This window comes from Pagrus pagrus, assembly GCF_965226575.1.
Source record: "Pagrus pagrus genome assembly, chromosome: 4".
In the NCBI taxonomy this organism is placed as follows: Eukaryota; Metazoa; Chordata; class Actinopteri; order Spariformes; family Sparidae; genus Pagrus; species Pagrus pagrus.
The window spans coordinates 12,813,063-12,828,150 of NC_140188.1; the positions used below are offsets into that span (position 1 = coordinate 12,813,063).

General features: G+C 45.4%; 1 protein-coding gene across 1 annotated transcript in view; it reads right to left on the reverse strand.

The window, feature by feature from the left end:
- Positions 1-14,723, reverse strand: part of LOC311256556 (rho guanine nucleotide exchange factor 26-like) — a 29,199-nt gene extending 14,476 nt beyond the window's left edge. Inside the window, exons 1-11 of the mRNA XM_084351690.1 lie at positions 14,535-14,723; positions 12,513-14,040; positions 11,694-11,745; positions 11,426-11,568; positions 9,309-9,365; positions 8,552-8,712; positions 5,047-5,199; positions 4,802-4,931; positions 4,186-4,260; positions 3,824-3,913; positions 3,091-3,245 (exon numbers count right to left, since the gene is read on the reverse strand). Coding sequence (XP_084207816.1) covers positions 3,091-3,245; positions 3,824-3,913; positions 4,186-4,260; positions 4,802-4,931; positions 5,047-5,199; positions 8,552-8,712; positions 9,309-9,365; positions 11,426-11,568; positions 11,694-11,745; positions 12,513-13,946 — 2,450 coding nt within the window. The 5' untranslated portion in view covers positions 13,947-14,040; positions 14,535-14,723. The remainder of the gene's footprint in view (positions 1-3,090; positions 3,246-3,823; positions 3,914-4,185; positions 4,261-4,801; positions 4,932-5,046; positions 5,200-8,551; positions 8,713-9,308; positions 9,366-11,425; positions 11,569-11,693; positions 11,746-12,512; positions 14,041-14,534) is intronic.
- Positions 14,724-15,088: the final 365 nt, after the last annotated feature.

Below are 15,088 nucleotides of genomic sequence, written 5' to 3' on the forward strand. Positions count from 1 at the left end.
CAAGCTTCTTCCACAGACACGAACACACACAACCTCGCTGGAATGAGGATCTATCTGCCGGTAGAGATAACACAGGCATCCACCACATCACAACTGTGACAGCTTCCATCTAACCTGTGTACAACCAGTTCTTCAACACACACATCAGATGTACTGCAAATCCTCAAAGAGATTTTGGAGATAAGACGCGGTAAGTAGAGCACGAAGACAAACATGCACACACACACATACAAAGTAAGAGCATGATGTGCTGGTGCAAAGTAGGAGTGTTGAGACTATCGCGAAGTCAAACAAACGGAGGGAGGGAAACAAAAAAAAAAGTAAAACAGAAAGTGTTGGGATTATAGACTTGCACGCACACATAAAGAGAGGTCGTGACTACCAAAAAGAAAGTAAAAAGGACGGAGAGAAGAAAAACGAGAGAAGAGAGAGAGATGGAAATCTGAAGCGCAACAATACCAAATGTTTAGATGATGCCCAACATCACACAGGAAAAATGGGGGAAGATGAGAGAGGAGCCAGCTGGTGTGGACTCAGTGTTATGTAAGTGTTCCTGTGAGCCAGAGAGCAGCAGATCAACACTTTCCCCCGCTGCGTGACAAAAGCCCAGTCTGACATGGGCTTGGTTTCTAATAACCAATTCCATTTAATCCAGTTTGGTAAGAAAAAAAAAAAAAAAAAAAGCACATTTGTTTATTGACACTTCATCTTCTCTCCTTTTCTAGAGGCCAATGTACAAAACAATACCAAAGAAGTGAACTAATCTTGGACTGGTGAACTTTGATTTTCTGTTTTCTGTAAAGTCATAATTATATTCTCAAGAAATCGTTAGTAAGTAATTATTTGGTCCATTAGACATCAGAAAGTTGTTAAAAATGTTTTCCAGAGTGTAAGTCCAACAACCAACGACATTTGATTTACAGCAACAGAAAGACAGAGAACAGCAGTTAATCCTCACTTTGGAGAAACTGGAACAATATTTGGCATTTGTGCCTAAAAATGTTCCTAAAAGGCTCAATATGTAAGAATTAGCTGACTTGAATTCAACCAAACAAATAGGAGCAGCATAACACCAGAGCAACTGCTAACTGCTGCTAACTGTATTCTTTTTATCCATGACTGTAACTAGTTAGCTTGTTAGCTCAGTGAGCCGTGCAGCTAGCCAGACTACCAGGGGATTGTGGTGTTGACAGCATCACTGTAGCACAGGAGCTTTGGACCACTGGGAGAAAAAAGTTTAGTTGAGCCATTTAGTTGATTTTAGGGGTGTCACAATTTTGATTTTAAATCATTTTTGACAATTGAATAAAAAAAAAACACTATAAACACTTCAGAGGACACAGCTAGCTTACTGGTAGCCTACAGCTGCACTTTCAGAACAAAGATCCTTGATTTATTTACTTGAGACAATGGTTAACTCTGGACAGGTTTGAGAAAGTGAAACTTGTAACAAACTGCACTTATATCTTTTGTTATTGTTGAATCACTGAAGGCTGGCATTTTTGTTGAACTCAGTCAGGGCATAAAAGTCAAAGTCAACTTTTTTTTTTAAATCGAAAGTCAAAACGAAACATGGATTTGGAGTATCGTGACACCCCTACTACAGACAGACTTGACAAGAGGATTAGATCTGATACACAGACACAATACTAGATTTATTAACAGCTACATGCTTTTGAACTGCAGCCACAGACCAGCTGACTAACCTTTTAGGATTCCCAATCAACTAACGCAGGATGACAAGTTTGCACTCCCCTTCTCCTGAACGGTAAGAAATACTGGCCTTTAAAAACTCAAAAACATCCTCAGGTCACATGTATGTTTTCTTTCTACTGGGTAAGTGCTGCGACTTTGACCTTTCCACCCTTTCCTTCTGGTGTTCGTCACGGTGTTCCTAGAGATCTAAGCTCATGAAAAATGAGAGAAGAAGAACGATTCAAGCACACAGTGTTATTGCATTTGGCAAAGTGCAGTTAGCTGCTTGTAAGCTATCCCCCCACACACTGGGGAAACAGCTATTATGCCATTACGTCTGGGAGGGTTGGTGACCTGGTGCTGCCTGGCTAGCCTTGCGTACCTCTGGTGTGTTTTTGTTTTGATTACTGCAGATGGAGTGCAGTCGACTAACGTGCCACAGCAGGGCTCCAGCGCTCGCCACAGCACAAACCAATATTATAACAGCTTCTCCCATTCAAACGCGCACACCCTTTCCCAAATCCCTCTTCCAAAACTCAGGCCTGACACCAGGCCCTGCTGGAGTCTCCCGTCCCGGATCAGATTCCCAGAAAAATATCAAATGGTATGTTTCTCCTTTTTTTTATGATTCCTTGGATTCTGGAGTCAGAGCGAATGACGGTAAAATCAGTTCCAGACACACAGAGCGAGATGGACGGGAAGGGATTTTTCTGGCGCGAATAGACAGACACCCACGCTACACAAATGAAAACCACATCATTTCAAGGAAGCCCTCTTTATGGCTCGCTTCGTGAGTTTCTGCCTAACACTAGAGGAAACAGAGGAGGGGAAGCAGGCACACTCGCAACCAGTCTGACAATAAGCAGGTCCGCGAGCTCCAGATGATTCACGGCACCGCCGGGACATGTTGAGACCTCGACAACTTCCAGGAAAACAGGCTCCGGTTTGTGATGCCAAGTTGCAGCAGGTTCAGGTAACTGCACCTGTTCTGCTTAGTCAACACACCCATGAAGCAGAGGGGCAGCATGGAAGAACAGTTAGGAGTCAATCCCTGTTAACTTTTCTAAATCCCCCTCCACCGTGCCAGTAATGACTTCACTCGGTCACAGTGAGGCTGTTGTTTTTTCCTGTATTTTAAATCACTGTATTCCAGCGTGGAGCTCATAGAACAGGCTCACTTCGCAGGACAAGTTAAAACATGAGGTTGGAGAAGACAATATCACACGCCCAGCACTCAGGTTCATGGTCATAGTCGGTTTAAACACTCGCTGTTGTCACTGGGAGGGATCTTGGTTACACTTTCACCCTCAACGTGTCAGAACAGGTGAGTTATGAGCAAAACCTGCCCGCCAAGGCCACACATCAACACCAGCTCAGCCAAACACAGAATCTCACCTCTTCTTCCTGGTGACGATGAAGACGTCGTTGAAGAGGAAGAAGTAGACCTGCTGCCGTGACGTCCGCCTGAGGAAGATGCCGTTTTCCTCCACGAACGCGGTCAGCTCTCCTCTCTTCACCATCCACCTGGAGGAGGAGACGAGCGGGAAAGGCTGGATGGAGGAAGATGAAAAAGATAATGTGAGACAGTAAATCGAACCGAATAAAGTATTTCAGAATGTCTGCAATGTTGGTGCTGTCAGGAAATGCTAAATCACAACGTGTGTGTGTGTGCGTGTGAACAGCTGGCTATGCAGACTGAGAATATGTTCGCGAGACATCTGTGGATCCCAAATGTGCCAACAGTTATTTCCCACAGTACTTAGGCACACTCGAGCCTGCCAAGCCTTGTGTCCATTATGTGTACAGCTACTCGCTAAGAGAGTGGCGATGGTGTACTTTGCACTGCTGTGTCTGCATGTGCGTACATGTCAGCGCATGACTGTAATGTAATGTCTTACATAAGAAACACACATTTAAAAAACAAAGTATTTCTGCCAATCAATACCACTCTGTTAATATGAAACTACAACCATTAGCACCTTGGCTTAGCTTCGCATAAAGATTAGAGGAAACAGCAACCATTGGCTGGAAAGCTGTTTTGCGTCACTTGTGTGTATCAGCACAAATCAGGGATTGACTCACAGAAAAACCTGCTTCATAGAACTACTCTCTCACGCCGTGTCCTTACCTTGATCTTGAACTCCAGCTGAGAGTTGATGGTATACATCATCTCTGTTCGCTCCATTGTGCGAGCTCCTTCATTACATTTTCTTACCACCTGCGCACACACATATACACACAGTGTCTGTTAATCACAATGTACGGATACCTTTTTGTTTTCACCATCCATCAATTCATTTTAAACTACCTGCATGCTCTGATGATTGAATACAGCTTAAATTAGGAAGCAATTGGCTCCAAGCCTAGTTCTAGTCTCCTGTGTCTGCGGCAAGTCTCCTAAGACATAGCGTGTATATACAGTACAAGCATGACAGTGAAACTTATGAAAACATAAAATCCAGAGTATGTGTCATTTCTGGTTGCACACACCTTGCTGACTCCTTGTAAAGCCCTCTTACAGTCTTCATATTGTGCCGAGTCTTTGGGTGTCTTCTGACAGATTGTCTGCAACAAAAGGGAGTCACGGCGATAATCAGTAATACATAACGTAAAAATCCCACATAAAACACATTTGCGTGCAAAACCCCAGAACAATTTACTGAGCCCATGTCCACTCGGAAGCGAGATAAAATATTGATGCCTTGAAGAAAGCTGTGGGAAGAAGTGATCTGAAACCAAACTTTCTCAGGATCCAGAAGCCTCTGAGTGTACAAGCATAAACCCCAGAGTCCCCGGGGAGACACTGACAGAAGACGGGAGAGGGGATGATGAAAGCAGAGCAAGGGAGAGGAAGAGAGGGAGAATAATGTGGGGCCAAAGGAAGCATGAAACCGAAGAAGAATAAAAACACTCGAAGGAAGACGGAGAAGTTAAATCAGTTAAGATAATTGAGGATTGATGTAAGGTCGCACAAACATCTCTGAGGTTAGAACGCGTCCCATGTAGGATGAGTCAGGGCAGCACGAACAAACAAACCGTTGCGCAAGAGTGAAAGTCTTGTGATTCCAGAGCTCACGCTACTGTACAGCTTCAATAATGCACTCACATCCATGAGCAGGGGCAGGCGGGTGATCCTCTGCATGGGCAGGATGAGGAAGGAGATCATGGGGAGGTTCCTGCAGTCTGGGTGGCCCTCTATCCTGGTCAGCACCTCCTTGAAAGCTGGATTCTTGGACCTGCAAGAGAGGGCGGAGGGAGATTGGGTGTTCAGAGAGGAAAGAGGGAAACTCCTCGTTGGATCATCTCCATGAAAGTTACAATATCTTTGTGTGCGTCTGCTCGGTCACTCACACCAGCCTCTGCAGGGTTCTCTGCTGGTAGACCTCGTTGGAGCAGTACGTGATGTAGGGATCGAAGTTAGACTGAGCGTGCTTGCAAACAATGTCGCTGATGTCATCGATCACTATGTTCTGTTGGTGCCTTTCCTCCAGTTCCTTAAAGAACCTGAACACAGGATGAAGAAGGGTTAGCATGTCAGGGATTCATACCGAACATGGCAACAGCTTGAGTCAGACACATCGAATTATGACTCATCCTGCAAACATGGGGGACAACGACAGATCTAAAGTCAGGAAGGCAGGAAGTAGCCCGAACACCTTACATCTAAACCCACTGGAAGATCACAAAAGAGGAACTCCGCGCCTCTTAAAATAGACATAGCCTACCATTAAGCATAACACAAAAGGCTTTTCCTCTTCCTGAGCACCACCAGATGGCCGCTTTAACAGCACGACACATGGCCTGCTTTAAGAGGAGAAGTGTTGCAGCATGGGCGATCCAAGGTGACAAACAGGACGCTGTTGCACAGACACAGGACGCTGGCCTTGACCGGTTGGACCGAGTTTGAGCTCATCTGCAAAAGCACCTCTGGTGCCCCTGCCCATCCCTACCTACTCCACACACACAGTGTTGTGACTATCTATGGGAAACAATGCTTCTTGCGGCCATCCCTGACCTCGTACTCTTTGAACTTTACCCTTTTTCTAATAAGGGCGCGAGCACACAGGATGACAGAAAGCACACACATGCTACCCTGATCTCTGGCCCGTGTCCTGAAGGTGTATTCATGGCTCTGGCAGGTCAAGGCTGCTCAAGTTCAGGCTGCGCTCCCTCCTGGGGCAAAACTCTCTGACCCCACTAACAGCATGTAGTCACGAGGGAAGAGGTCAAGGCAGTGAAGTTAAATCAGAGTGACAAAAACAAGGGGAAAGCCCAAAGTTAGGCTGATAACCAGGATTTATAAATGAAAATGAAAGAGTTCCACCAGCCTCCCTTTCATAGTTTGCCTCTGTATTACAGTATGTCGTTGCAATTATAAAATGTGCTGCGGTAAAGAAGGACACGTCATATCCCGAGGCTGCGAGTGAAATACTATCAGTAACACCTGTATTTAAACTTTCGCACACAGGCTGCTCAGGAGCCGACAGGTGGAGGGATGTTTCTGCTATTTGCTTTGAGAGACTAAACTCAAAGCCTGACTGTCTGTCCCGAGTAAAACATCTTGTTAAATCCATGCTACAGGCCAATCTTTTGCTTGTCCCAGCGTCTCTCTCTGCCCACTGGGGAGGTTAGAGGATAGCATTAATGTGTGTGGCCTGTGTGTGGGAATGAGAGAGAGGCGTGAGATGGGCTACAGCACGTCTGAACGCAGGAAGGAACTCTTGAGGAATTTACAGATACCCTGACATCATGAAAAGTGGGAATGAGGCGTAAATAAATGTGCAAACGCCGTTCACGAGAGGTGATAATCGTAGAAGCCTGTTTTCCTTTCTGATATCGGAGATAAGTCAAATGTACATGTGCCGTATGCTAAGAGGAAATCGTTCACTGTGTGAGGAGGCGGCTGCGATCCTGACATGGAATCCTTGAGCAAATGTCACGAACAGTTGCACAAGGGAGGCAGTGAATGCTCTGCACGTATGCACACACACACCAAAGACAGCCACAATAAAATAAAACTCAGTAGGCCACTTACATTTTTCAGCTGAGTAAATTTACAGCCGAGGCAGCAGAGAGATTAAGGCTAGCTTAACCTCAATTCACCCTTAGATTTATTTACACAGCTTCGAGCAAGCCCCTGGATGAGCGGTCACACTTGAAAATTGGAGCCCAGAGAAACTTTCCAGACTGCTCGTTGCATGTGACTTGGCTATGCTGCTGAACATCACAATAATCTGATTGGACATCAAAATGTTACACTGCACTGGTTGTAGCCGAGGTTTACAGTGTGATACTAACACAGTTTCTGACAGGTCCCGTATTGTTGAAAGTGAGATTGCCATGTAAATCAGGTCTAGGTGTGTAAATGCTGTGAAAATATCACAACTGTACGTAACGTTATGATGTCACAACTATACATCACTGCCCTTGGCCATGCTCCCAGCAAGGCCATCATTGCAAAAACACCAGCAGAGATGATGCCGAAACAAGGTGGGCGGTGCCTACTCAGGCCTGTGAAAGCTGACCAATCAGAGCAGACCAAGCTTTGTCAGGGATTCCCCCTTTAAAGAGACAGGCACTAAAACGCTGCGTCTAGGCAGGGTGTGAATAGAGGTGCTGCAGCAATGGACAGTGAGAGAGAAACATTGAAGCATGTGAACATTTTCCAGTAGACACTCAAAATAAAAGTAGAAACCTAAAAATGAGCAGAATATGGGACCTTTAAAGCCCAGTAACAACTCGTTGGCAGAGTAGCCTCAGTATACTTGTGTGAAAAGACTGTAAACTTTGGACTAATTGTGGAGTCTTTATTGCCTATAGCAGGCTCGTAAACTGACATCACCGCAGCAGTAACTTCACAGAAGGACAGCCACGGTGAACAGTCTCAGTCCGGCATCTGAGGCCGTTATCATAATGAAGACTGACCCGAGGATATTCACACACTGAGCAGTTATATCATAGCTGCACTTCAGGCCATGATCACACTGAATACTAATCATAAAAAAACATGAGAAATGATGCCGGAGTAAAAAAGCATCAAAAAACATAAACCTAATAAAATACACATTTCCAAAAAATCCATTTGTAGAAATAATGGAGCCTCGTGCAACACAGTAATTGCCGAGGTATTGCAGTTTCCATCGGTATCAACTTTCATGGCTTCTTATGCATGAGCGCTTCCATCAGTTTACGGGAAAATTCACGGTTACCTGGCCATGAATGAGACTTAACAGTCCGCACACATGCACTCTAAATCATGATGGACGGCTAAACTCAGAGGGCTCATAACAGAACATTTCAGCCATTGTATTTTCCTTACACTCACCTATAAAAACAGGCAAATAACCGACACATCCAGTCTGCTTTTGGGCTCTCTCGAGCAGCAACCGAATGCACATGTTGGTAATTCAAGTGTAATTATGCTAAATTGTTCTTTTGTTCTTTCACCCAATTTGCCCCTTGCCTCTCCCCAGGCTCTGTTTTTCTGTCTACCAGCACGTGACCTCACATACACACAGAAAACAGCTCAGCGCCGCCGAACCACAATCTCTTACACACTGAAAACAACTCTGACTGCAGCTAGAACATCAAAGAACGGATTTACCATACAGTAAATAGTGTTTACAGACACACCTCATATGGAAGGAGTGCCTTCTAGCAACCGTTAAGTGCTCTTAAATGAGAACATTATGCGACTCATTAGCCAAAAACACAAACCACAAACACTGATAGACTACTGGAACGTGTACGAGAAGGCTAAAAATACCAACCGCCATGTAAAAAAAAAAACAACACTAAGCAGAAAACACAACAATATTCAGCCGATAATAATCTGACAACATGACCACACACTTACTTTTTGCTTGCCTCGCAGACGTCTGCGATGTTGGAGAAGAGGTGGTGGTGCTCGGTCTTGGTCATGGCCTCGCTGAGCTCGGCGGAGTCCTTGAACATGCGGATCAGGACCTCCAGACTGTGAAGATAAGAGTGCTCCGACGAGATCACCTCAAAAATGGACTAAAGAAAGGCAAGAGAGAGGAACAGAAGAACATTCAGTTTATTACAGCCATTTGTGACTCGGTGACTTAAAAAAACAATACCATGCACATGCACATGCACCCATCTGTATCAATCTTAATCGTATGTGACACATTCAGGTAGATATTTATTGGAACATTTGTCCTTCTCGTCCCCTTTACATTGTATGAGCATTAAAGATATATAAGTCCATGATGCATGTTCCCAGCTGTACTCCTTTAATGGCTTTTTTATTGGTCTAGACCAGTAATGGACAGCAATACTCCCACAGTGCTTTGTAACTCTTAATATAGCATGCATGTAACCTAAAACGGGATCATTTCCTTTAGAGTAGAGCTGTGATGTTTAATCATTTCAGTCACTTTTCAAGCGAAAATGTCAAATATTTGCTGGTTACATCTTAAATGTAAAGATTTTTCTGCTTTTCTTTGTCGCTTCTGATTTTAAATCAAGAGTTTTGGGGTTACATTTTATAGACTAAATGATTAATCAACAATTCTTAAAATAATCAGCAGAATAATCCATAATGAAATGAAAAATAACAGGTTGCACCCCAACGCTGAAGTGATTCCCACCTCTTGTCTTTTGCGTTCCTCTTGACTCATCAGTTCGGACAGCCCACTTTTCTTCACCTAAAACCGAAAACACACATTGTGAAGAAAAAAAAAAAGATTTAAAAAGTCATGAAAAGATTTCAAGAACACACACAAAGTCACACTTTGTCTGGTTGGTCTACTCTGAGTTTTTTTTTTTTTTTTTATGTCGAGGCTCTTTGCATTTAAAGCATGGGTGTGTGTTTGTGAGCGACTGTTGTCCTCACACACAAAGAAAGGAGCACTTTGCATACCACACTGGATAGAAAGCCAATGAGGTTGTTGTAGAAAATGGAAAAAGAAAGATCTTCAAGGGCACAGAGTGAATGTAGAAACAGGGAATTTGTTGCATCTTTCAAGTTTAAATTGGCCGTTCAGTGTAATTTGGCCGATAGGTAAGCGGTTAAAAGTAAAGTGTAGTGCGTGTTGGTATGTGGCTGGTGAGATTTGGTCCAAAAGCTATTTGAATACGATCGAAACAAAGCAATCTGGAATGGACTGGGTGTGGAGTGCTATTGAATTAATCAGCCTGTGGCTTTGTCAAACTGAGGGTAAGGCTGAATAAAAATAACATGCCTCCATCTCGTGTTTCACCAAACCAATATGACCCTGGGCACATTCACATCATAGTCTACTAGATCACAGAGATCCTGAGAGGCCAGCTTTCCTTACTTCCACTGGCTTCTCATCCTGTTTTGGTGTGAGGGAACAAGGAAGTGATACTGCTCCTGGAGGAGCCTTCCTTCTCTCTGCCTTCAACAAACACCGAGAGCAAACAAAGCAGCAGCAGACCAAACATCTCTTGTGATTCTTTCTATTACTTTCACACCGACATCCGCTTTATTATTTCTCTCGCTTACTTTACCTTCTGCCAAACGTTCAACACTCAGAAACACCAGCTATCTATGTAAAGCTGTGAGGTTTCAGTGTGCTCATGCCAACTGAACTTTATCCCCTTCTGTAGTTTCGCTGGGTGTAACCGCCTTATCAGTTAGGTATCATTATTCAGTAGCAAGGTTTGTTTGAAACTTGAATCCATGGTTTCCTCGCTTGAATCAAAACGAAACCGACAAAAACTTCAGGCGACGGGAGGAGGCAGCTCCAGGACATCTCCACCTCCTGAAAGCACAGGTGGGGATTCCTGGAAATCTGAAATTTGGGTTTTGACATGTCATCAAACCCTTCATGACAAGAGGTGCCACAGTGACAGCGACTGAAGGGAGGAGCTCGGCTGAAGACAAGACAAGACAACTCGTCTATCCGGTTCTTGGCTCCTACTTGAACTTGCTAATTTCCCATCACACCAGTCTCACGCAGGCACTTCCGACGAAATCTGAAAGCTAATGAAGAATGCTGCAGGGTTACATCTGGCCAAACACATTCACGCTCGCAGATCCACAGCTGTAAGGCAGCTGTGATGGAAGAGGAACTGACTCTGAGAAAGTCAGCGTGTAAATTGTCCGAATCAGCCCAGTTACGAAACGACCTGAGAAGCATACTCAATGTTCTCTACTTACTTTGAATCCAATTTCACTTTATTAGAGTCTGTGTGTGTATCATTGTCTGCACGGCAATTTCAGAGCTAATTGTCTCTATCTGTACCCTCGCCTGTTTTTGCTCCCACACATTCCCCTCTCAACGAGTAAACAAACAGATGGGAATGCCTGAGTAGCAAACTAAATTAGCTCATTCCCTTCCTATGTACGCCTCTCTCCCTCCATTCCAATCCCTAACTATATTATGTAATGCACAGCCACCGCACTTCTCCGTCGAGGCAACATTTTAAGCATATTTGCAGTCTGACGAGTGCGTGGAGTTTGCCAACACGCTGGCATTCGGCCCAGCAGTGCTTCCAAGACTTCCTGTGGGTCTGGCTGACTGTCTGCCTCCCTGCCCACCCGAGTCTTAGACGAAATGCTCCTGTGCTCCCTGATAAACAGAGCGAGGGGTAGAAACAGTGGGAGGATGGGTATGGACTGGGGCCAAACTGGATATGACAGCATTCTTCAGAGCACTAGCATTCCAAGACTGCACAGGCACAGCACTGAGTGTATACAGTATGTAGAGAGGGCGAGAGGGATGTAAGATCTATGTCTGACCACGCTGAGCTGGCTCCAGGAGGTGCGAATGGGTCTGTACTGCACCACGATGCCGTTATCGGGTTTGGGTTCTCTGGAATCGGCATCCTCGTCTGAGTCATTATGCAAGGCCTTCTCCTGGTAGTTCTGGTACAGCTCCTCCTCTGTGAACAGGAGGGCAGAAAGTTTCACTTGAGAGAGACGGAGAGTCAAAAGGAACAGATGTAGAGTAAAATGAAGGGAGAAGTGTGGTGAAGGCAGAACAGATGGGTTAGAGTTAGTTTCTCACCTTCACTGTCAAACGTCGGCTGAGAGGTCAAAACTTTCCTCTTATCCGGACTCTGAAACAGAGACACAACACAAATGTGACGACTTGGACAAACTCAGAGTGAAACACACTAACTTTAAATTAAATGCACCTTTGTCACCTGTCCATGACCCATCTGTGACCTCCTTCGTTGACCCCTGTCTAATTACAGAGCCACTGTGTGTATAAGTGTGTATGTGTGGGGCATGGTGTCACATTACGTCACGACTCCCAACAAGCACATTAATTGTGTCCTTGTATGGCCCCGTCCGAGCTGCTGCTGCTGCTAAGTTTGTTCCACAATACTCAGCCTGTGTTGTGATTTTACAATTTAGACTTTGGACCACCCCCCCCAATAGTGGAAAGTCAAAGCAATCTTTGTGCACAATCGAATATAAACCCATCAAAGGGATTATGATTAACTGAGTTGAGAAATCTCAATCTGCCACAGCAAAGGAAGAAAATTAGAACACAAAGCCAAAGTTCATGTGCGCCGATTGTCGAGTTCAGCAACAGGCTTTGCAAATAAAAACTAAAATTGATTTAATTTAGCATTCATTTCTCTAAAGCTTGCTTAATAGTGCTGGTCCAACAGGAAGTTCAGCCCATAATGTACAAAACAGCAAAATTCAGACCTTAAACACTCAAGTTAAAAGTCCAGACTGGATGGTTTTTAATTTAAAGAAAATCTGTTTAGATTTCAACCCTTTTTTCTTCGAGAACACCGTTTTTTGTTGCCTGATCCTAACACTCACCCTTTGAACTCACCTCTATCTTTTGAGGACAAAACAGTTTACCCACCTTGATTTTCCCATTACTGATCAGCTTTTCGGTCACAGGGCTAGTCGGCTTTGAAATCCTTGGGCTGCCTGATTTGGGTGTCCCGGGGCTCGCAGGCTTAGCTGTTCCAGGGCTCGTGAGGCTTGTGCTGCCCCGGCTTGCTGGGCTGACTGGTGAGTCTGGAGTATCCCCGTCTAGCACTTTGAGGACAATCTGGGGCAATTCAAGGGTCTTTGGATCGATCGCTGGGACCTCCATGTCTCCACTCACAACAGCCCTCCTGTAGGACGTACTCCTCAGGCCTCTTCTTAGTGTCCCCGGGCTCTCATTATCTCCATCCTTCCCCTCACCGAGGCGCCCTCCCGTAGAAAAGTAGGTCCCAGTTTCCACCATGCTGAGCGCTTTAAACGCTCTCTTTGAATGATCGACCCCCAGCAGCCCTGCCATACCTTGGCCTTGTGGCACAGGGGCAGGCGCCTTGTTCTGCCGAACACCAGAGGCTAAACCCTTGGGAATGAGCTGCTGGGTGCCCATTTTCCGGGCAGCGGGGCTGTTGGTGCTGAGAATGATGGAAGGAGGGGGTGAGAGAGCTGGGGAAAGTAAAGGAGAGGGGGAGGTGGAGGAGAGGGAAGAGGAAGAAGAGGCATGACTGGTGTCCTGAGAGGAGGCAGGCGAGGATGAGGACTGTCTGAGGAGCGCCTGTCCTCTGTCCGCTGGCGAGGGAGAGCGTGGGGTCGGGGGGTCTGAGGAGGTGAGGGAAGACAGGGAGGGGATGCTGGAGGTGGAGCTGTGGGATGGGGTGGGGGTACGGCAGGCTGGAGGAGAGGGGCTGGAGGCGGATGAATTGAAGGACAGTTCATGGTGGTTATAGTTGTTGTTGTTAGGAGTGCGTGGAGGCAGGACAGGAGAGGATCGGTTAATAGCCTCGGACGACGGTGAACTCGTCCCAAACGCTATCTGGTCTTTCTGCGAGTTCAGACTGAACGGACTGGACATGCGTTTCTGCTGGTCCTGGAGACGCTTTTCAGCCCACACCGTCCCCCCATTACTGGTTTTCTCCCTGTCGCAGTGTCCATTATACACTCTATTGTCCAGAGAAGCGGATTTGCTGTCCTCAGATCTAAATCTGGACAGTGAGAAGAGTCCGCTGGAGAACTGCCCGATGCTGATGCTTCGAACAACTCTGGATTTCTTGGAGGGTTTGTGCAAAACATGCTTCAGCACCACGGTGTTCTTGCCCGAGACCACCAGTCTCTCAGCAGGTTGGCTCAAGGTGAAGGAGGACTTGTTGTCCTCCGCAGGAAAGTCCGTCGTCGTGACCCCATTCGTGTGATAACTGACGGGTCGCAGTTTGGGTGTGTGAGAGTCCTGGGTTTTTTTATGATTGTCTGTGCGGCGTCTCCACAACGGTGTGATGTTTTTGTTGGAGAGATCCACATCGTTACCAAGATCCATGGCGCTAACGTGTCTGTGTCCTCTTCGCTATCTGTGTCCAAGCCTACAGGTGACAGTGCAAACACTGCAGCCCTGCAGAAGACTTATCTCACCCCTGAAGGGTAAACAGAGGAGAGGAATACCAATCAGTGTCGAAGAGCTCAGAGCAGTGTCCAAATTCCCAAAGTTTACTCATTAACAGGGACTCAGTGCAGATACTGGCAGCTAAATCTGAGAAGCACATGAGTGAAAAAGTTGATGAACTGCACAAAACAGAAGCCAAGCCAGCAGAGACAAGTGACACGCCTTTTGTGTATGTTCACTGAGGTGAAATGGCCTTATTACAGAGACAAAGCTGGCAAGATATTGTTAGCTGTGAGCAATCACTGTAATATCCCAACAGGGGAGACAATGGTGCTCAGCAACAGAGAGTTTAGAGACCAAAGTTTGTTTTTATCTCCTTTGTTACTCCATCCGTACAAACATCACAACAACACAAACAGGCACAACACCAGCAAAGGAATTGAAATAAAACAGAGTTTCCGATTCAGTTGCGGATGGAAAAAGTTTCTCAATCCAAAGTGATCAAACTTTTGGGGTCCAACTTACCTCTAATCAGTCGCTCTGCTGCAGAATGCGGTCATTGTACCTGCGCCTGTCGTGAAACAATCCTTTTTTGTGATGGGATTAATCCAGCATGGTATCGAGACCGAGAAGAAGTTTGAGAAACCAAAGCTTGAGCCGCAGAGTAATTGACTGTGAAGTATGTGGAAGCGCGGCGGTGAGCGCGTCTGAAGCGCTGCGGAGTGAGTGAGGAGTTTCTATGAGGGGGAGGAGGAAGAGGAGGAGGAGGAAGCTCACTGAAAGTCACCTCCTGTAGTACTTCTGTATTTAATGCCGTGTTGTCAAAGTGGAGGGACGCGTTTTCATTTTCTATTAGTGTTTAATAAAGTTGGAAGATGAAATAAATAAAAAATAATCAGTCTCAGTGTACTTAATTGTCCTAAATTATCATGTTATGTCATGTAGCTCCCACAGGAAGTCCATACAGTCCAGCTAGGTCTAAAAAATAAAAAAAGTCAGTTTTTAAAAGTTGAGTAAGTTTTAGTGGACAAACACAACATTGATACTGAGCTGCTAGATTGACCCATTGCTTTTGAGCG